The sequence below is a fragment of the Oenanthe melanoleuca genome, chromosome 3 (genome assembly GCF_029582105.1).
Source record: "Oenanthe melanoleuca isolate GR-GAL-2019-014 chromosome 3, OMel1.0, whole genome shotgun sequence".
NCBI classification, from domain to species: domain Eukaryota; kingdom Metazoa; phylum Chordata; class Aves; order Passeriformes; family Muscicapidae; genus Oenanthe; species Oenanthe melanoleuca.
The window spans coordinates 93,239,895-93,262,597 of NC_079336.1; the positions used below are offsets into that span (position 1 = coordinate 93,239,895).

Sequence of the window (22,703 nt, forward strand, 5' to 3'; positions counted from 1 at the left end):
CCCTTTTCCCATGTCATTAACAAAAAGAACTTTCTTTACTATTAAAAAAGAAAAATCACTTCTTTCTTTTCATGGCTGAAATGTGTGAAAAGACTGAAATAAATATCAAGAGAGGCAAGAGTCTAACATGTGTCTTAGCAGCCTGCAGCAGCTCCTGACTCCAGTATTACCTATCTCTGAGAAATTAAGGTCAGAAACAACTCTGTAAACACAACCCATGGCTGACAGCAGCAATGAGGATCTCTAGAGGCACACAGCTGTGACAGCAGCTCTGGGCTGAACTCCCACTGTGCCTAGGAAAGAAGGAGCTGCAGCCTACATTTTCCAATGGCTTCCACCAATTCCAAGTGCATTCACAGTGCACACACCCAGACTGAAACTTGCAGCTGGAGACCCCAGACTTCTGAATGTACCAGCACCAATCCATGCTGAAAGGCACTGCTGGATGATCATCCTGTTACAGAGCAAGTTGAATTTTGCTGCCTAAACACTGATTTAAAAACCAATTACAGGCACTTGCTTTTGGGGCTGGTAGACCTCAGACTGAATCAGCTTCCTGAACTACTTGGAGCCATTGTGCAGGCTATGCATGACCTGGGTTTTCACGTGTAGGAATAAAAATGAAATTCCAATAAATTTTATAGAAGACATTCAGAAACAGATTCCTCTGTCTTAAAACAAACTCTTGGTATAGTTGTCAAGATCCCATTAGAGAAAGAGAAAAAAAAGCTACGTTAGGAGAACCTTAGGATGCCTGAGGAGACACCCAGCAAGGCTAAGCAAGACGAATGCCAGAAAAGGGCAATTTCAAGTGACACAGCAAGTGTGGAAGCCAGCATTCCCCAAAAAGTCACATTTAAGAAAAGGGATTAGGCTGCAAAATTACACAGTGATTTGAAAATGTTAACATTTAGTTCTCACTGTCTGTTAAATATTAAGATATCTTTCTTAGAAAGCTTGGCTGGACTTCATTGGAAGAAAGCAGGTCAAATTTACTGCACAAATTTACCTACTGGTATAAACAAAATAATCTCTAACCATTACAGAAGACTAATCTTAGCTGAAGCGACGTTTAATGTCATACATAGATGCCATTATTTCTGTAGTGAGCTAGAACAGAATTACATGTAAAGAAAACATTAGCTCAGCAGTGGCTTTTAGCCATCGCATGGCACTTGAGAGCTCAGTGCTGCACCAATATTTTCTTCACATGCAAATCTGTCCTAACACATTATAGAAATAAAATGGAAAACATGAGACAGATGCTGACTACAGTTTGGGTTTTGTCATTGCAAGCCTCTAAAAAGGTGAAGACAAAACTCTGAAGTTTCCACTGGTCCATGAAATTCACTCTGCGGACATTCAGTTTTCCATCCAAAGGATCCAAACAGACAAGCTCCTGATGTCCTGCAATTCCCACCAGAAGAGGTGGAAATCTGGCCCTTTCCTGAGCTGACGACCCTAAGGATGATAGGCCTAATGTTTCTTCTTCCTGCACCTCAGAAATATGGGGGGTGTGGTATTTTGCCACTTTCATGGATGCTTTCAGCATGAAATTTTTTTGAGAAACAAAATATGCAAGGGACAGCAGCTGTGGTAGCAAGTATATCGACTTATGAGAAGGATCTGCTATGTGCCATGTAATTCCTGCCCTACCAATCATGGAGAATGTGTGCAGAGAAGAAACCCTTCCCAATGAGCTTAAAAGTGCTGATGGAAACAAACTTGAAGTAGCACCATAAGTCTCTCATTGGGTATGGCAGCATCATCACTTAGCCTCTGTGGGTGGGAGCCCATAAAAAAGCTGCTTATTCCCTGAGAAGGTCACGTGAGTAGGTAGAGGATTAGCTATGGAATAGGGAGTGATGCTTTGTGAAGTCCCTGGAGTGCACAGCCTCCATCCACAAAGAGCCTGATGCTCTGCCTGGTCTGCAGAGCACCAGGGTGTCCTCATCTCATCCCAGCAGTCTGTCAGGTCTGCTGAGCGTGGTGTTCTGAAAGGGGAAGCACAGAGGTGTCCACCTCATTCCCCCCTAGTCTTCCAACAGCAGAGAGACTCCATCCTTTGGCAGCTTACCAGGTGTGCTAAGCATCCTCCCTGTCAATGATGTGCATTACTGAAAGAACAGTTGCTCTTCTGAGTAAGCCAGCAGAGCCCTAATATACCAGACATTCTATTGATACTAAATCAGAGATACTACTCACAAGCTCATAAGCTGAGGAGCTTTTAAGACAAACACAGTGGGAGTAAGGAGTAAAATACATAAACACAGTTGGCATCAAGCTGTATATTCACAGGGCTTGCATGCATCACCGTAGCCATGTGGTCATGGTTTCTGTTACACGGAGACTTCCTGATCACAGTGACAGCTTGGAAAGGGAATGAAAGCATATTTCATTTGATTGATTTTTATAGGAACAAATGAGGACTCCTGTTGTCATCTTATGCCTTGGAATATCTCAAAGAGAAATAAGCAAAGGTCCCAGAGGCCCTTGGCTGACACTAGCCCTATCTAAACTTGGCTCCTCCCAGGACTGCATTAACAGCCATTGTGAGTCAAACAAATAAATCAATTAAAAGAATGCCTGTCATCAGCACTGCTGGTAGCTTTTTCCAAAAGTTCTTGCCATTTTGCACAGGTTAATGGAAGTCTCTCATTCTGAGAAAACTACTCAGCCTACTGAAAGGAGCAGAAGTTCCACAGTATACTAAGTCCCTTGATTACTATTCTGCTGTACATCCTTGTGTTTCCACAGCAGCTGTGGGAAAGCCAGGAAGAGGAACACTGCAGTGTCTTGACTGTTTTGCCAGGAAGGAGTTCTTTTCCCCCCCTGACATGTCATTTTTTCTACAGTATGTGCTTGCTTGCACAATTTCTGCCTTTCCCCCCACTTGCCTGTTGCTTTGTCTCCAGTTGTGCAGAAGTTGACAAACTAGGGAATTTAGATCAATAACAAGAACTCATTAATGATCAGCTTAGGAACATCTTTTGCTTAAAGTCACCCCAGGACATCGGCACAGCCAGTTTCCAAGAGTGGGACAAGTCTCCTGCAGCTGAGTTTTTGGGAAGAGCCGACAGAGCCCCTGGAACAACAAAACTCATACACTGCTATTTTTCCAATTAAGAAGCCAGTGGGAATCACAGCTAGAATGTATCTTATTTTAGGGGTGAAATCTCCTCAGGAGACTGGGCTGCCATTTCAGGCTACCTGTGCCACTCAACTGGGACAAAGGAGCACCTTCTCACTTCCCTACACACCCAACCTGTGTGATCAGAAATTCTCCCCCTCAGCATGTGTGTTGGGTTGATGTGGCCAAAAATGTGTATTCTATCACCATCTGTTGAAGCCGGGTGGGGCAGTGATTCCTTATCTCCATGGCACATACCATCTGCTAATGGGCCATCTTTAAACCAGCTGGGGCAATCACCTTTATCTTTTCCACAACCCATCCTCCCTCCAGGAAGATATCATCTGCTACTGGCCCATTGAGTCCCACTGTGTGACTGATAAAATTACATCATCCCACTGGGAGATGCTCCAGCCAGGGGGAGGAACCAAGCCTTTCCTACCTAGTTAAAAAATGAGATTTTGGACAGAAAGATACTGTCTTTCCACTGGATTCCAGAGGAACACCAGACCTTTCCACATCATCTCTGGACCTTCAGAAGAAAACTGCACCTTCTACAGGAGCACTGCTTCAGCTGAACCACATCTGCCACTGCAGGAGGATGCAGCCACCATTTAATGGGACTGCTTCCAACACCCTGACTGACTGATGGGGTGTCAGGTTGTATTGTGACTCTGTCAGTGTTTTTGAGTTTGTTCTCTGTAATACTGTATTTCTATTTTAATTTTCCTAGTAAAGAACTGTCATTCCTAATTCCCATATCTTTGCCTGAGAACTCCTTAATTTCAAAATTGTAATAATTTGAAGAGGGTTTACAGTCTCCATTTCAAAGAGAAGCTCCTGCCTTTATTGGCAGACACCTGTCCTTCAAACCAGGACAACATGAGACAGCGATGGAGGCAGGTGCCTTCCAACAGTCACTGCATCCTCTTGCCTCAGGTGGTTGCTGAGCAGAGGCATCAGTTCCCTCCTCAGCCTGCCCATGTTGGTCACAGGGGGTGTGCAGAGAGTGCTTCCCTGTGGCATTTCCAAACCACAGCGTCCCCATCCCAACACGCTGCCTGGACAGCCCATGCCTCCCACACAGCCCAAGAAGTGATCTGAAAGTGTCTCTGAAACCCTGCAAGCATCAATAAACAAGCGTGGGGTTTCTCCAGCAGCAGCCCACTGCCTGGGGAAACCACAGCTGCAATAGCCCTTACGTGGAAGTTTACTCAGACCTTAAGTGGATTTGCAATTAAACAGCAAAACGTCATGTTGCTCTTACTGTCACTGTGCTTCACAAGTCTGCAACCACCAGGGCAGGGTCACTGCTCCCTGGTGCTGTGCAGCCCACTGAGCACCAGGGTGCTCCAGGCACAGGGAAAGCACCGTGCAAACTGCTTCAGCAAACAGAGGCAGAGCCCGTTTCAGTCATAGAGCTGCTCCAGGTCACGGAGCCCAAAACTGTGGCCACAATACCTCCCTCCCTTTTACTTGGCAACATCATTTTCTTACTGGCCAGTTTTCAGGCCTGAACACAAACAAAGTTTCCTACCTGCAGTACAAATGGAGGACGAGTCCGTGGGGCCGGAGGGATCTGCCTGTTTCCCCGGGATGTCAGGAGGAACTACAATAGACAGCCGGACATCCCTAACAGATTTGCTAAGCCAGCCAGCCTCCAAAAAGGAAGGGCAGGAGCAGGCCTGCTGTTTATCAAATCTGTAAACATGCTATGTGAGATGTGCAGCACAGAGTGTATCTGCAGCAAGAGCTGCTTTCCTGCCGCTGGTCATTACCTCTCCTCCAGGTGCAACAGCCTCCCCTGTGCCAGCAGCACCCAGGGCAGACAGGCAGGGCTCTCTGCCTGCCCTGCATTTATCTACTCAACCCAGAGGCACCCAGAGGCACCTTGCTGGCTTCTCTCAGCAGAGGTCTCCCAGGATTTGACTAAAAGCACGAGTTGTGGAGAGAGCTTCTCACACGTTCTCCCTTATTACACAACTCATTTCCAGACCGTGTGCGTTGTTGAAAGGAAATAGTGAGCTCATGAAAACAAATGAGTGTGCAACCCGACACTGCTTCAGTAGCTGTCTTCTGCTGTTGTTATGGATTTACAAGATATTGCCAACCAGTACACAAAGCTGGGTGTTATTTATATGAAATCAATTTTGAATTACTGGGCACTTGCACACAATCCTGCTGAGAAGTTGACTATAACCTGCCAAAGTCAGTGATCAGCACTGTGGAGCCCAGTGGAAAGAGCCTTGCTGCTCCTGCTGAGACTCCAGCACTGAAACACAAAATCAAGTGCACCACCTCAGGCTGCTTGACACATTTTGGACCAGATCTTTCTCTGGTTTAGCCTGAGTAGTCCCATGGAGCCCAGCAGTTACTCTGATCTTAGACCAGATCTGAGCTCGCTCTCATCCAGACCTTTTAGCAACACAAATGAGCCTTGCTGATTTGTATTGCTAAAATACACTGCTCACTGTTGAGCCACCGGCCTGGCTCAGCTCATTGGAGGCCACAGGAGGTTGTGCAGTCAGCCTGAGGCTCCAGGAAGCTTTCCACAGGAGCATCAGGCATACTTTTACCCATCAATGAACTGTTTTCGGCAGCAAATCAGTGGGATCTGGCACTAGGAACAGTCATTAGCAGAGAGAATGGAGCAGGGATTACTACAGCTCATGCACATAAAACCAGCAGAATTTAATCAGCAGAGGGATTGTAGCAGCTCCCAAAGGGAACAAGCTGATTCATCAGCTTGAGAGCCCCAAAGCACAAAACTGTCTACAAATACGATGAACTACAGACTCATAACTTCATTAACTGCTTTTACTCAGCTGCTGCTCCATCCTGAGCAGAACCAAGACTGGGTTCTTGGAAGAGGACAAAAGGTGTACAAAAGAAAAGATACTTATTTCAGGCTGCTGAGTGTTTTACAAACCACAGTCCTAGCTCTTTCAAGTTTGATGCCCTCTCTTAGATGTTTCCCTGCACTAGTTTTCCTTGTGTCATTGAGCTTTGCAGGAGTTTCACTACCATGTATCTACAGGAAGTTAACACAGTGAAACACATAAATGAAAGTCGATGGGCTTTTATTAAACTCTGTAAACTAAGGAGCCACTGGATTGTCCTGCACGTTTCAAGGTTTGTCAGTGGGAGGCTCCAGTGCTGGGCTCAAATCAATGTAATTTCTCAGAGCTGGATGATAGCAGAGACGACCATGTGCTGGTTGGAGAACCCTGTGATGGGTGCCCTGCACTGGGTTAAAGTGGTTCAAAGCCCTCTGGAAAACTGGTGTGACAGCTCAGAGCAAAGCATGCTCTGTGTGATGCACTCAGACATGCAATGAACTCCCCTAGTGACACAACAAATCCCATGACTGTCTCATGCCTTTGGAGAAAGCCTCAGAGCTCTCCTCTCTGAGGAGACCTTTCTTCTCTAAGGGTAATGCAACACTGATGATTTCTCTCGCCTAAAGCCTCACAACCAGCTCCACAACAAAGATCCTGAAACAAATGTACTTAATATAAATACCTAATAAAAATATGCTTGCCTAAAATATAAGATAGCCCACAAGCAAGAAGTTTTTTCCAAAAGGGGAATTACCAGAAATTCCAGAGCATTTTGCTTCTGTTTGAAAGACACAGAGACATTGTGGTGATGGGCATCACTGTAAACCTGAACAGACAGTTGGCCCACACAGTTTCAGCTCCAGGGAGGAAATAAATTCTCCCTCAGGCTCATGTAAACCATGGGAAACCTGCAGCACCCAGGGAAGCAGTGCTGAGGAAAAACTGAAGCTCATAACCACATGTCAGCAGAAGGCTGCAGTCCATGGATGTATTTTAAGCATGCTTGCAGGCAGCTTTGCAGCACCAGGGAAACTCTGCAAGGAATGTGTACAATGAAACAGGTACCACTACTCTCTCATGCAAGGATTTTCCAACTAGGAACCCCTCTTCTAAGTCTGTCTTCCAAGTCTTCCAGGTTTTCATGTGAGGCAAAGCAAGCACCACTGAGCAAATGTAAAGTTTCTCAGCAGAATTCTGCTGCAGCAGACCTCTGCCCCCTGCTGCAGTGGGACTCTGCCACCCTTCACCCCACCTCCCCAAGGCTGCTGCCAGACTCACCACTCGGGGCTTCTGCTGGTCCAGGGTCTGCAGGAAGGCAGGGGTCTGGTCCAGGGTGCGCTCGGGGTCACTGGAGATGTCCTCCTCGGACTCCTCCCAGGACGAGGAGAAGCCGGTGGAAGACGCTGAGGATGAGGAGAGCTTCCGGACGGGCAGGCTGCCAGGAGGCACGGCGCCTGCCTCCTCCTCCGGGCCCCCCAGGTCTGTGACAATGACGGCAGGGATGCTCCCACCGATGGCCGGGCGCTGGCCCTTCAGTCCTGTGCTGGCCACCACCACCTCCTCTTGCCGCGGAGCAGGTCCTGACTGCTCCAGCGGGCTGCTGCTCTCTGCCAGCTCCACCATGGCCACCGGCCTCCTGGGGGGCTCTGCAGCGCTCGGACACACCTGCACCCCTCCAGCATCGGGGCCCTCGCTCTCCCTGCGGGCTGGCGGCCGGGGTGCAGCCCCAGGTCCCGGCCGCGGTGCCGTGGGGCTGGCCGGACAGGCCCGGGCCAGCCGGGGGCTGCGGGGCGGCTGGGCGGCAGAGCCGTGCGCCTGGATGTGCGCCTCGAAGAGCCCCACTTTCTGGTTCACCTGCACGTTGTGCAGCTCCCGCTGGAGCTGCCGTGCCATGGGCGGCGGTGCTGGCTGTCCCTCCTCGCCCCGGCTGACCGGCTGCCCTGGGGGCTCCTCGGGCGCTGGGAAGAGGAACGCGGGGCCGCAGCGCGGGGAGCGGGGCGGCACCGGGGCCGGGCTGAAGGCGGGCAGCGGGCGGCAGCTGCCAGGCGTCTCCGGACCCTTGGGCAGCACTTGTCCGGGAGGAGGCGGCGTCTTGCTCCCGCCGCTTGTCACCTCGCTGTTGCTATTCATCATCACCAAGCTATTGAGCGCATAGCAGTACACGGCCATAGTAGTCAGCCGGGGAGCACAGGGGGGCCGTCGCCACTGCCGCCTCGGCGCTCAGGCTCTGCGGGGCTGCCCGGGGTCTCTCCACGACGAGATCAGCAGCATCGCCAGCAGGAAAAAGGGGAGCTGGGCTGGCCCTAGCCCGCAGCTCCATAAAACGGGAGAGCTGAGGAGAGAGAAGCAGTGAGAGTAGTTCTGCGCCCTCCCTTAGCTCGCCATCCAGCTGGGCACACAGCGTGCCAGACTCTTCCCTTCCTGTGTGCCCCTCCCACCTGCATGCCTCCCCAGCGTGGCACCCCTGGGGACACGGGCCAGCCTGGTCATCAGAAGGATCTGAGTGAAGGGGAAGTCAGGTTTGGGGCTGTTTCCCCTCTTCCCTGCCCCTTCCCCAAGTTGCCTGTCGATACAGCTTGCAGCAGTGACTGAGAGGACATACAGCCAGCAGCCATTCCCACAACAGAATAAGAGAATTACGGGCAACTGATGTGAACTGAAAGCTGGCAGCTTTCAAGTGCTTGCCCCAAAACCTAACATTTTCTAAAGGAAGATAAAAAACTCCAAACTACTTACATTTGTCACACTCGAGTCTGTCACCTATAGCAAGACCAAGTGTCAGGAATGGATTTCTCTTGTATGACACACAGGAAGACTCCCTGCTTGCACAGTTTTGTATGATACAAGGCCACGTCTCAAGTTAGTCTCCTAACCTACCATGTGCAACAACAGGGCTTTGCACATCTTCATGAATGCCCTGCCTAAATGTGCCTCCCCTGTGCACATCTGCTGCCCGGGACACTGAACGCTGCAACTGCCTCCAAGTCACAGCCCGGACCCCACAGGCAGAGATGTGCAGCGCTGTTTGTTCTGGCGAGTGTGTGATTGTGTATGCACTGAGAGAGGCTCTGCTTTCATAGCCGGCTCTCTGTGCGCTTCAGTGTGCCTTCCATCGTCTTCTGCTTGCTCCATGGGTACTGGAGCTGCAGTCCCCATCCCGTGCCGGGGCATGGGAAGCCCTGAGATCTGCACAAACACTCTGCCCACATGACAGCACAAAACTTGTTTACACACAGTGCGCTAACTCCGGCTGTGGGTGTACATGCCTCTAGAAGCGCTCGTGTGTGATGCTATCAGCGGTATCCCTGAGAGGCTCCCGGCAGGTAAATGCCCGCGAGCCTAAGCGCATTCCCAACTGACGGTGCGACCAAAAGGCTTCCCATCGCTCCAGGCACTGCCTGGAGGCAATGCGAGGCTCAACAGAGCCCAGGCAGCCACTCTTTGCAGGAATCTCCGGCACAGCAACGCTACCAGCACTCCGGCTCGGGTACGAAAGCGAACATGGGCACAAGGTGCTCGGCCAGACTTTGGGTGTGGGACAGCCCGCTCGGCCCCGGGGCAGCACCCTGCCCTCCTGCCCGCCCCCAGCTCGCCCCTTGCTCCCCGCGGGGCCCGGCTGGCCCCGCACCGCCCCCGCGCCGCCGCTTACCTGGGGTCGGGGTCCGCGCCCGCCCTCAGTGCGCGCCGCCCGGCAGCGCCCGCCGGCGGACGCGGGGCGCTGCCGAAACCATCGCTCGGGGCTGCCGGGGCTGCCGGGGCTCCCGCTCCTCCCGCTCCCTGCGCGGCTCCGAGCGCCGCTCCTCGCCCCGGGGCGGGCCGGCCGCGCCGGGCTCTGCCCCTCCGCGCCTCGGCGGCTCCGCGCAGCTCCGCGGCTCCCGGTGCGGCTGGAAAGGCGGAAAGAGCAGCAGCAGGAGGAGGAGAAGGAGAGGGAGAGAAGCGGCGAGGAGGAGGAGGAGGAGGAGAGCGGAGGGAGGGGGTAGGAGAGCAGGAAGGAAGTTGTGAGCCTGTCTGGGGTTGAACTCAGCGGAACAAGTTTTTTTTTTTTTTTTTCTCGCTCGGCTCAGGCTGGAGGGAAATACTGAAAAAAAAAAAAAAGTTTCCATTGTTAACTAAGAAAAAAAAACAAAACAAAAAAAAAAAAAACACCAAACAAAAAAAGCGCGCCACGGTCGCCGTGTTTTGGTGGCTGGGCTGTGGGTTCGAGACACACGAGGCATTTTCCACCTGCGGGGCCCGGCAGAGCCCCCGGTCACAGCGGCACCGCCCGCCCAGGGGGCATCCCCGGCTGGCCTCCGCATCCCGGCCGCTCCCGGGCTCCCCGCGGCACAGCGGGCACCCGCTCGCCACGACCGGCCAACCCAGCCTTTTCCCCCGGCATCCCCTTCCCCAGGCACCACGGCTCAGTCCTGCTGCTTCTCCGCGTGTTGGTCATTCACACGAGCCCAAGGCTGGCGCAAAGCTTGCGTGGCTTTGGGTGAGCACATCCCAAGGGAGGTAGGATGCCCCCCACGTTTCCCTAGAGGGTCGATGGCACTTTGACTTGCTCTCATGTTGCTCTGCAGCTAACTGGTTCAGGACACTGTCCATCGTTTTTGATTCAATGAGACACAGCACTTTCTCAGCTCCTGCAGCCCCCAGGCTTGGGTCCTGCTTGGCAGGAGAAGCAGGCTCTTGGCTGTGGTACAGCCTGAGTTCTGTATCAAGATAACTCATTGGAAATAGTTGTCTGTACGTCAGCACTTTAGGAGAGCAGGCTCTCCGATTCACTGTCAAAGCAGTAGTCAAGGTCAAACCCCGATGGCAGTTTTGGGATTGGTCTGGACTGGCCAAAGGAAAAAAGAAAAAAGAAAACAACAACAACCAAAAAAAGAACAGCAATTTGCCTGTGCTAGGATTTCACAGCTAGGAATTTCCCCTAGAGAGGGAAATTGATGTCACAGCAGATCAGCTTTTCTGTAATTAAGACATAACCTCTAGAGCATAAATGGGGGCAGAGAGGTCTCTGAATTGGCAGAAGGTGTGGACTGCCAATCCCACAGGCAGGCAGACAGAGACACCCAAAATGAGCTTATGTTTGTTTTTCCAGTAAGCTAAACGCTATTTTGAATTCAGTGCAGGAAAAGAAATTTATAGACTCTTTCCACTCCAATTCATTTCCTCACAGTCTGTGCTTAGTTGGGAACTAGCCTTCATGACATAAAGTATGAGATCAATCTCTCTGAGAAAAGTGGCCCTGCTCAGTATAATGGCACTATTCATGACATAAGCTTACCCCTGTGTGCAAATATCTGCAGGTTCTGGTCATCTGTTGCTCACGTTCCCTCGTGTCTGCATACACATGTCAAAAAGTAGGAACACTTAAAACAAAGAATAAATCCAGGAATACAGGCAGATAAACAGGTATGTTCTTTTTTTAAACAGCTGCACTATGCTATGCTGGTAGCATCTGCAAATACTTGGAAGCATTACTGCACATCTGTGTGTAGATGTTTTGACCATTCTTTGGGGCTGTTGAAGAATATTTATACCACTGAAACCACAATGTGTGCTTAAAATCCCACTCTTTCTTAAAGTCCCACAAATTCAAACACCATCAAAAATTCATCCTATCAGAACAGGACAAGAGAGTGGTGAATTCACTATGGCACATTTACAGATACAAAAGTCCCTCACAAGGGAGACCTGGCCTTAAAATGTGGCAGCAATTTTGTCAAGTAACAGAGCTAGAGCTGTTCTGTGGGCATTATATACAATGACAAGTTCTATTTATAAAGGAAGGGGCTAATAAAAGTGCAAAGAGAAAAAGAAAGTCTAGGGATAAGTCTTTGACTGTTCAGCACCAGTAGGTACATGAGGGAAATAATTGTTTCCAGACTGGAGCCAGGCAGCAGTCCACACTGTGTAGAGAAGAAAGAGCAGACAGTTTTCAGCACACTTGTTTCCAATCAAGTGGAAACCAAGTGTCTGAGGTTAGTCTAAATGGAAAACACAAAGGATACAGGTTGCTAGTCCGATCCAGGGACAAGGATGGAAGCAAGAAAAGAGAAAATTTGCTTTCACAGACACAGACCCTGGGCACTAATACTGCTGTAGTTACTTGTTGTTGCTGAGCAGCCTTCTCTGTGGCTATGGCAGTGTTGCCTTAGGTGCTGTACAAAGAGAACAAAGAGATTGTTCCACTTGGACTCTCTCAGTGTACATTCTTCAAGTAAAACTCTGGAGTTGGGTGTTAAAAGATCTTGCTTCTCCTTAAGCTATGTTCTTCATTTAAATTTATACTTCCTGCTTCCAAAGAAAACCATTACAGTGCTTAAGGATACTGAAACAGGCTAGGTTAGGGCAAACAGGTGATCCAGCCAACTTTTGTCTTGTCCTTATTCAAGGGAGTGGAGCCATTAAAATGAACAGGATCTTCCACTTAGGAAGGGCACATATCCACTGCAGAATGTATTTAGTCTGAAATAAAGGGAAGACAGACACTTAGAGAAGGGCATGGAGCTGTCCTAACCATGTGACATCTCCCACCGACACACTGGCTAGAGGTGTTTAGGGAAAGAAATACCACAGCTGTCAAAGTTAATAGCCTCCCAGCACCTCTGTGTACTTGAAGGGAGACATGTTAATTATCATGTTTCATGGAAAAACAGTTGTCCCAAATGTGCTCACTGTGCCCCATGAGCAGCAGGGGCAGAGTACTTACATGGTAGATACTGGTCATTGTAATCACTTGAGTCCTTGAAGACACACAATTAATATGGTGTAGGCTGTATTATAAAGCTAGAATAGGACAGAATGGACCACAATCTACTTAGCATCAATCCAGGTGTAAAGACAAAACAGAAAAAAATCATAATAATTTAATAAAAAAATTACTACAGTCCTTAAGTACCCTCCTCCTTCCATTCTTCCTTTATTATAGGATTCATTTTTAAAATTATTGCTTCCTGTCATGTTTTGGGCTGGTTGGGCATGACAGCCTTCCCTGTGTTTCAAAGAGGACTTGTCTAAACTGTCACTGTTCATCCCATCCAGCATCAGAAGGACTATCAGCACCCTTGTAGTGGAAGTCAGTATCTGACAGCATTCCTCACCAGTGAGGTGAACCTTAGACTTATGCAAAATACAGGAATTAATGGATAAATGCAGAGTAATATTACCATGAACAGTTTGACTTTGTGTTCATGCCAGCATGACAGAGAATCAATCTGGCTCATATTTTACAAGAAAAAGAGCCACAGAAGACATGAGTGAAAACATGACACTGAATTATGTGCTGAGAATTGTCCCTGTTCAGGCAGGTGGCTGTCACAAGCATGGCACACATCTGCCCTGTCCATGTTGGCAGAGGAAACAGAAGCCTGAGAAAAGGCCTCTGGATGCTTATCTTGAACAGGCCTTTTTGCCTTTCTTCAGTGGTAAAGCAGGTCAGAAAGAAACTGGTTTTCCCAGCTCTCAGTGACCTCTGAGCTGGGTTATCCAGTCATTTTCTCCCTTCCTGCTATCCCATAAGAACACACATAATGGCAGAATTAAGGACTGACTGGTTAATATTCTCTGTGCCAGCTCCTGTTCAGGGAACAAGAACACAGGGCTCTGCAGACACCTGTAGCAAGTCATTGTGATTTAGGGCAGTCTGTGTGCTGCACCTACATCTGCCTGAGCTTGCACGTCCTCCCAGAGCACAAAGGAACCAGTTTTGTTCCCTGGGAGCCTCCTCCACGCATTCCTGGCTGAACCTCGCCCTGTGCTGCACCAAGACCTACAGCCAGACAAGCACAGCCAGGAAAGGCAGCCAAAGATCTCAGTGATCCGTTCTGGGCTCTGCCCCTGCTGTGCTGTGGGGCCTGAGCAATGAGGTGATTGCCCTGCAGAACAGGCAGGATGGGCTGAGACATCCTGTGTCTTCTGGGGACTCTGTGTCTGTGACCTGCCTGAAGGCTAATACACACCTGGGGGCCTTGAAGGAAGGGATAATACATCCCATACATCCATGCCCAGAACACATATGCAGAGATTAACACTGAGCTAAGAACATCAGTTTGCCTCACAGGCTTCAGAATTTGCAGCTGGACTTTGGAGAACTGTTACAGAGCTCAAGAGATTGAGATGTATGTATGGAAAATATTATGCATAGTGCATTACTCTAACAAGGAGTTATGTACACACAGTATAGGCAAGAATATTTAGGAATCCTTGAACAAGCACAGGATATGACATTTCCTCTTCATGCAATGCATATATGGCTGTGGTACCTTTCCAGATGTGAAAGCCTGGTTTTATGTCTGGGTATTGGCAGCAGTTTCAGTGCCACCCTTCCTGTTTTTAATAGATTCCAGGGAAGAGCCCAGCTTTGCAGTTGGTGTGTGCCACAGCTGTGGTGCTCTGTGCTGCAGCAGGGCTTTACATAGGCACTTTGGCTCACAGTTGCTATTTGCAGATAATAGGAATATAAACATATGCATGTTTGGGGACTACCCCATGATTCAGCACAAATGTTTCCTTTTTTTTTTTTTTTTTTTCTTTTTGCACAGACCAAACTACAGGCAGTAGAAGCAGATCAAATAAGCATTGTCGAGTTTTACTGACTTTCAATAATATGAAAACCATAAAGGGGAATCCTTCCCCATTGGGGCTTGAGGCTACTAAAAGTTGTACCCAGGTCTGTTGCTGAGAGAATAAAACAATTAGAACTCAAATACTGCTTTGTTATCTGAAGAAGTTTTTCCTATTCATGGGCCACAGTTATTCCACTAGTTATTCCACTAAACTGTGACCACACAGCCATAATTGAGCAGCTTTGCATTTATTTGAGATAGCTACGATCACAGCAGGAATAAAGAGAAACTGTTTTCCAAGTGAGCAGTGTGTGTCACACAGGCTTTTTTGGAATCAGTAGTATATGAAGGGGCTGCGAGATTCCACTGCACCTTTTAGGGATGAGATGAGCATGGAGTCACAAGAAATGCTGTCCAAGTTTCCACTCTGCAATGAGTGATATCTGTGTTTTGAAGAACTGAGAGAGAGAGGGCACTGAAGAAGACATGATTAATTATTTTAAAGTTCATACTGAGCTGTAGCCATTTAATTTAAAACAAAGCATTTTAGTTTTCTCTAGGAATCTATTTTTGCTTACAGTATAATTACTTTAAGGATTTACCATAATATTGCTATGATGGACAGATGTTTATCTTTGTTCATATGCCTTTGAAAGGAAAAAAGGTGAACTTTGAACCAGTGCAGCACAGTTAAATAAACTAGCAGGTCTAGGTCGATTCTTCATAACTTTATATATCTAAAGCAACAGAGTTATGAAAATATTCCTAAATGATGTTGTCAGACAGCAGAGTATTTTGTGTGCTGTTTTCTGTATGCAGCACTGTTCATTGCTATGCAACAAATCACAAAGGTCAGCAGACCCTGACCCTGAAAAGCAGCTGTGTTATAGCAGTCACTGGAAAACACCAGTCCTTGCACATAAAATTGCTTTAAATGAGAGCATCTTTCCCAGAAAGATGAGATCTGCATGCTGGATCATGCTTTTCCTCTGAACAGCTATATAGGTAAGTAAAGCCCTGATGGAAAGGACAGCATACATGTCCACCTAGGATATTTTCTGTCACTAGTTTCTATACATACCTCCATACACATAAATAAAGGGGCACTTTAATAGCACCAAGATCAGCTTCTCCAGCTGCAGCTGACACTAGTCAGAGCCTTATCTCCCTGCTGCCCCTTGCTCCAGTGCTGGAGATAGCCACTCTGTGAGCACTCTGGAGACATCCACTCCTGGAGCTGTGAACTGCTCCCTGGGCTGCCTCCCCAGACCTGGATTTGAGCAGCAAATTGAGCAATGCAGCACAGTCCCCTTTGCTGTGCTCCCACCTCCTCTGGCTGGTATGTGCAGGACAAGCCTCCCTCTTGTGCTGCCTTTCCTCCTCCCTCAGGTATTTCCATGCTGCTCCTGGATCAGCAGAGTTATTTATTGCTGAGAGGGCACTTCTCTAAGATTTTTAAGTCACCACTGCAGAGTTTCAAGTCATTAGCATTTCCCACTCCACTGCCATGAGCTCTCTAATACCTAATATATATAATATATAATATCTATGTAACTAAACTGAAGAATTTAAACCCATGTTTAGATGCCTGAGTAAGAAGACAGATGTCAAGAGCTGGGATGCTCCTTCACACCATCATGAAGTTTGCCATTCTACACTCTGTGCTCCAAGGGAGGGGTTCCAAATCCTTCTTTTCCTTTACAAAAGGTAAAAGGTATTTCATGGTTTGGCTGCTTGAAGTTAGGACACACAAGACATGCTACAGCTGGGGAAGATGAAGAACTGGCCCAGAGAGGAGATATTAACCATCCATTTCCTATCTTGCTGAATGGGGGCTGATGAGCTAGCTTTAATGGCTCCTAAATGTTATGTATTTTCTCCCCACTTCCTGCTGGATGGGGACTGATACCACAGAGTTCCAGCTGGCTGCTCTTTTCTTCCCAGGAGAATTCATGTATTTGCTTAAGTAACTTAATGTAATGCAAAAGCAAGCAGAGAAGACAAGAGACGTGGGCCCTGCAGGTTCTCAGCAGAAATATGTTTACTTCCCACTTGTTCTTCACTCCTTTTCCATCCTTTACTTTCCTCCTTTCTGGACACACCTGCAGGGCCTGTAGCCCCTGATGTCTGAACCAGATTGTTGCCACAATCCTTGGCAGCAGCATTCCATGGATTAGGCAGGACTTCAGGCTGGCCTGAGCCAGGCAGAGCAGGCAGGAGATGGAGCTGCAGAGGGGCATGGCAGAGATGCTCAGCTCCTCCCTGCTGGGGATCTCCCACAGCTCCCTCCAGCTGGGCCTGCACCCACACTCTGGCCACTCTGCCATGGGCTTCTGCTGTGGGAGAAGAGCAGGACTTGGCTGGCAAGTGGGACAGAGACACCCTGCCTGGACAGAAAGAGCAGAAATGGGAGAACCAGGAGAGCTGGTGAGGCTCTGCTGGCTCCAGTGCCAGCTTTGCCCACAGAGATAGTGGCTTCTTTGATGTCTCTTCACCCTTTAGGGACACAGCCTGCACCCCCAGCTGGAGGCACTGGGAAAGCTGGCAGCTGTCGTGCTCTTCTCTCCACTGGGAACAGACTGAAACTGTTTTTCTTCACGGCTGTTTTATGAGGAGTGGGAAGAGAGCACCCGGACAGAGCATTAGGATTAAACTTTACAAATGTGTCTCCCTTTGACAAAATGTTTGAGCTTTGCCAGTTCCTTTATGTTCTCTCCCACTGGCTGAGGACAGCCTTGTCCTGAATAGGAAAATGGGAACAGTGCAAGAGCACAGATGTCTGACATCTTCCTGTCTTCTGGCTCAGAGAGAGGGAGATTAATGAAAGCTGCCAGAGAAATGCCTTGGAATAACCCTTTCTGGTAGGAGACACAGTATCCTGGAAACACCCATCATTTGGCAGAGACACTCACTTCATTCCTTAGCTAAACAAGCAAGTTTCTTTAACTCTTCTCAAGATCATTTTTGGACTGGATTGTAAGTGTTTTATGTTAAAACAAACAAACAAAAAAGCAACAAAAAAACCCCAACTACTTTGTTTCTTTCTGTTTTACATATGTGGCATTTCCTAAAAGGAACAAAATGTTGAAACAATGAAATATTTTCCTTTTTCACAGCCCTATCTTTCATTAAGAGACAGTTTGCCTAACATCTCTTCTTCCCTGTTAAGATGATGGATGGGGCTGAACAAGACTTACAGGATCCAGTGAGGTGCCATTTGCGTCACCAGCAACAGTGGTCATCAGGCAATGATCTACCATTTCAATTGTTTCAAAGAGAGATGAAGAGGAAAATGGAGCAGGCTGAGATTTATTGCAGTGGATGGAACAGACTTTGAAGTTAGACAAATGGAAATTTGGATTATTTACAGGAACAGATCCTATGTGAGACTGTTGAGTAAGGCAGGGCCCTGGTTTTGGAGGAAACATCACATGAGTGTACTCAGACTTGAAACCTCCAAGAACAACAGCTGGAGGCTGCCTTAGCAATCTAGAAAGTGGTGCATCAGTGATGAACCAGAGAATGGGGTTCATCATCACTGCCCTGCTCAACAAGCTGGGCCTAGCTCTCCCCTGGATGTCATTCCATTATAGTTGCTGGAGGGACACTGGCAGAAGCTTTCCTTTGCATACTTGAGACAACCAGAGAGGAGAAGATGGACTCTAACAACTAACAAAAGGCCAGCCATCAGATTTACTGCCTAAACAATGATCTCACCCACAGAAATTTTTACATGGTCTCCTACACTTCCCAGCTCCTAACCTGAAAGCCCTGCACTGTCACATTCCCATCCTCTCCCAGGGAAATCAACCTGAATGGAAAGTGACAAGTATGCACAAGTTCTATGAACTCTTAGGAACACTTCTGAAAGCTGAGCTAAGTAGAATGAAAGACAAAATGCCCATGTTACTGGAAGTGGTAAGTGCCCTAGGAAGCCTCCCTGAAATTCTTGAGACACACATCAACAGCTCTTTCTGTGCTCATCCTCACTGAAACTTCTAAACTTTCAATTTTTTAATGTTCCCTCCATGCCATTTTCTTACCTCCAACCCATCAAGCTCATGGACAGTTCTCCTCGTGGAGAAACCTGTAGTAATTCCCCAGTAGTTGGATTCACAGTAATGTCCCAGTAGTTAGATTCACACTCTTTCATGTCCAACCAATTTCTTTCACAAGATTAATCAGCAGCTGGGGCAGGTGATACCATGGCTTTTGACATTAGATTGTCAACAAATATTACATTTCTCCCTTGTTTTGTTTTGTTTTGTTTTGTTTTGTTTTGTTTTGTTTTGTTTGTTTTTTAACTAAACAGCTGCAGTGATGGCTTTGCTGGCTGGTGGCCAGCTGAGTCTCTCCACAGAAATTTAACACTCCTTGCCTCAGTTTTCCCATATTCCCAACTTGTTTGCTCTCTGATGGAAAACTTGACTTCTATGGTAAGACACTTAGTAGCACCTACAATTGCAGTGCATCCAAGAAAAATATACTGGAAGGACCAGGGGAGTCTTTATAGCTCTGGCAAAACAAGGGTTCATTTTTTTTTCTTTAGAAGGAAAATAGTGCTGAGGCAGCTACCATGTCCTAAGATAATTGAACAAATAGGTTTTCATTTCAAATGGAGGATGGATGGAAGGAGCTTGGAGTCCCTCAGATGCAATCTGTCAATATGAAAACATATTTCAATTGCATTAACAAGGAAATAAAATGTGTCTCAGCTTTCAGATATCCAGGAAAATGATGAGATCCTTGCAGGAAGAGTGCAGGAAAATTTTCTGTTGATGAAATTTGCCTGGCAGTTGTTAAGGGATGTCATCTACCAGGTTTGCCAGAGATAGATAATGCCTGAAGTCAGCACTGCACTTCATTCTCTGTTAAAAATCTGATTAATGACACTCATCTTTTTCTCCCTCAAAACTATACTTTCCCACTCTTAATGCTTAAATGATTCTCAGAGGGGTCTTTTTGTTCCTCAAGCTTGGGGTGAATGGGATGAATTTTACAATAAGTTGTAAAAAGGGAAGGTAGGGCCTTGAATTATCTAAAAACTTCAGGGGTTTATCAAGTTCTGTCTCAAACAAAGTACTGGTTTAAAAAGCCCACACCTGGTCTAACCTGCTCTCAGTGAAAAATTCTGTCTTTGGAAAGGTAGTCCTGATGGGGTGGTTTTGGAGTAATTTTCATTTTCAAAGTGTGCGTAACACACTAGTGAACATAAAATGCTGATAAGTTTTGGTTGATTTAGTTTAATTGAGACATTAGCTGCATTGCAAGCAAATGGATCTGGAATAGCTGCTAGAGAACTCAGTCTTCCAAATCATTACAGAAGGAGGAGATTACAGTCAAATATTTTATGTTAACATGCTTAAGCACTTAAAATTATGGATGTTTTTCATCAATAAGTGCAAAATTATTTCAGCAGTTCTGAATATCAGCAGGGTTTGAAAGCCTCTAATTAATTTTGCTTACATTTGAAATAATCAGAATAATTTCAGAATAGTAAACCAGATCAATCCCTGGGAAGACTCACATAAAGTGGATTACATCCTACCTGAAATAAGTTTTGGCTCTTTCTCTATCACTTACATAATCCAATAAAAATCCTCCAAAGGCTAACAGCTGTTGCTGGAAACAAAAATTAGAGTCTGCATATGTTACCCTGTTATGTCCAAAGAAAAATACTTACTGATTTGAAGAGGCTACAGATATACTGTACACCTAAATTAGAAATTTGTCTGTCTCTGGGACAGAAACTTACCAAGTTCTCTCTTCCAGAATTCAGTTCAAAATTCTTTCTCTTTCTGAGGAAGTACTTTTTCCACATTTCCTATTTTCACTTGTACTGTTCAAAGAGCGAAAGCAAGCATTTACATACAAGGTGCTAAATAATCTGCTGAATTCAAATCAGTTTCCACTGGGTAGATATAATTTTTTCCATCCACACTTAAGGTAAACACACTGGACCAGCCCTTCTTTTAACAAGCTGATGAAATGTAAACAGGATGAATGAATAGGTAACTGCAGATGGAAGAGCTCTGAGCATTTGGCAGTGAGGAGGCCAGTCCTTCCCATGGCACAAGTCAGCAATAAGAGCTTTCTTGCCCACAAGCCCAAGCCAGGACCACCCTGGGTCTCAGGACTGCACTGATGGCCTTGGCTCTTGTATTTAGAGAGAAGGACAGAGGTAAATAGCTAAAAATAGCTAAAGCCTTTTTCCTCATTCCTGTATTCTCATGGTTATGTTGATGAACTTGAATGAAGCCAACACACTGGGTAGGTTACTTGTACTTGTCCTATGAGTTCTTTGACACAGGTACTGCCTGAGCTCTTTTTGTAGTAATATATCTGCAGCTGCTTGGGCTCAGCTTGGCCCTGCCACAGTTTCTCAGCCTGCATGCAGAACCTTTGTTTTCCATCATATCCTCTCCCTGCAGGTGAACAGCAAAGTGAAAACAATTTGCTTTGTGTGTCTATCTGGGACAGGCCTTCCATGGAGCTCAGGCAGCTCAAGGAGACCCTTCTTGCTCTGCCCAAACTACCAGCTTCTATTTGCTCTGCCCATAATATTCCATTAATATTCTTGGGCTCATATTCATTGTCCTCACACTCCTGTTAGTGTTTCATAAAACTTATGGAGTGGGACTGAAATGCTGAAGGGAAGAGAATCACTGACTCCTACAGGCATTGAATCAAACTTTTCCTTTACTGAGAGACATGCAGTCTTACAGAGAGGGTTGAATCTAAAAGCTGGGTGGAGCATGATTGGTTTTGCCGTTTGGGTTCCTGAAGGGAAAATAAAAGCATATGAAATATCAATAAAGCATATAAAATATCAATAAAGCATATGAAAAGGGCTAGAATGAGTAGCTCCTGTCCATTTCAGTTTGAAAATGTATTTAGGCAACCTTATATTTACAGTTAATCCTATGGAGCAGCCACTGAGACACAGCTTAAAGTTAAGAGCATCACCTCAGCATATGAAGAAGTACCTAATGAAACCACAAGCTGGGTTATTCTACAGAAGAAATGGAGAGACATAGAAAACAGATTTCTGTTTTCTTTTAGCATTGTTTCTTTTAGCTGGAGAACCCACAGGTAAATAGAGGAGGTGCCAGTCAGGGTGCCACATGGAGAAGGGGAAGCCGTGCCTAGAGGAGAAGCAGCCCCACAAGCACAGCAGTGGGGCAGTGGCAGCAGCCCCAGCCCTACTGCTCAAAGTTCTTTGCCCAGGTGGTGAAGCAGGAGCTTCACCTCAAGAACAAGTGTGCAAACATTTCTGCATGGGTGAAAGGTGCCCAGCTGAAAAAGTTCAAGTTTGGGGCACTGCTACTCCTAACACTTTCCCTCTTCCCCCTGGAGGACCAACTCCCAGAGGCAATTGGATGCACCACTGACCTTTCAGGACTTACGAAATGCAAACACAGCTTTATTTACTTCCTGACCCTTGGCTCAAAACATCTGCAGCTTTATAAATGAAAAGCAACCACTGTGATTTAGCAACTTCTTCTGCTTCATTTTGGCAGAAGACAGAGGCCATGCTGTGATATGACCACGGGTGTTGCAGTGGCATTTGAGAGTTATCAGCTGGGCTCCCAGGAGCTGACACCACTGCTCTTCATCTTGCATCTTTGCTAGCAGGACAAAGCCTGGCTGGTAAGGTAAAGGGCCACAGCTGGAGATTTTGGTCAAACAGAGAAATAGATTGAAAATAAAGCTTTCTTCCTCAGAAACATCTGGAGTTTCTGTTCCAGACAAGACAGTTGAGTTGGCAGTCTCAGCTTCTCCGGTCACTCCAGTATGTGATAGAAAAGTTGCTGCTGCTGCTCCTTTTGTGCCTCTACTAGAAGAAAAAGCTGATCAAGTTTTGCCAGATCAACCCTGGACCATGAGCATAGGTGCTAATTTTTGAGCAGAGCTCTTGGCAAAGCTTTTCATCCCCCTTCTTCCTGAAAAAACTCTGGAAATTTGTTGGAAGCCATTGGTTCCAGTCAATTTGGTGGGGTGATGCTGGAAACTGCATAGTGGTTGCTGAAGGATTCTTCAGAAATAAGAAGGGAAGGAGAGGATTTCTGCAAATATTTGAAACTGAGTCCATGTAAATGTTCATTTGTCAGCCTAATCTTCATGGATTCATCAAAATGGAAAGGGATTCTCCAGTATCTGCCTCATCTGACAAACTTC

The 22,703-nt window shown here is 47.0% G+C and overlaps 1 protein-coding gene across 1 annotated transcript in view; it reads right to left on the reverse strand.

Moving 5' to 3' along the window:
- The window catches only part of ITPKB (inositol-trisphosphate 3-kinase B), a 67,437-nt gene extending 57,481 nt beyond the window's left edge, over nt 1-9,956 (reverse strand). Inside the window, exons 1-2 of the mRNA XM_056486214.1 lie at nt 9,620-9,956; nt 7,249-8,302 (exon numbers count right to left, since the gene is read on the reverse strand). Of these exons, the coding sequence (XP_056342189.1) occupies nt 7,249-8,139 (891 nt within the window). The 5' untranslated portion in view covers nt 8,140-8,302; nt 9,620-9,956. The remainder of the gene's footprint in view (nt 1-7,248; nt 8,303-9,619) is intronic.
- Between the last annotated feature and the right edge of the window lie 12,747 nt (nt 9,957-22,703).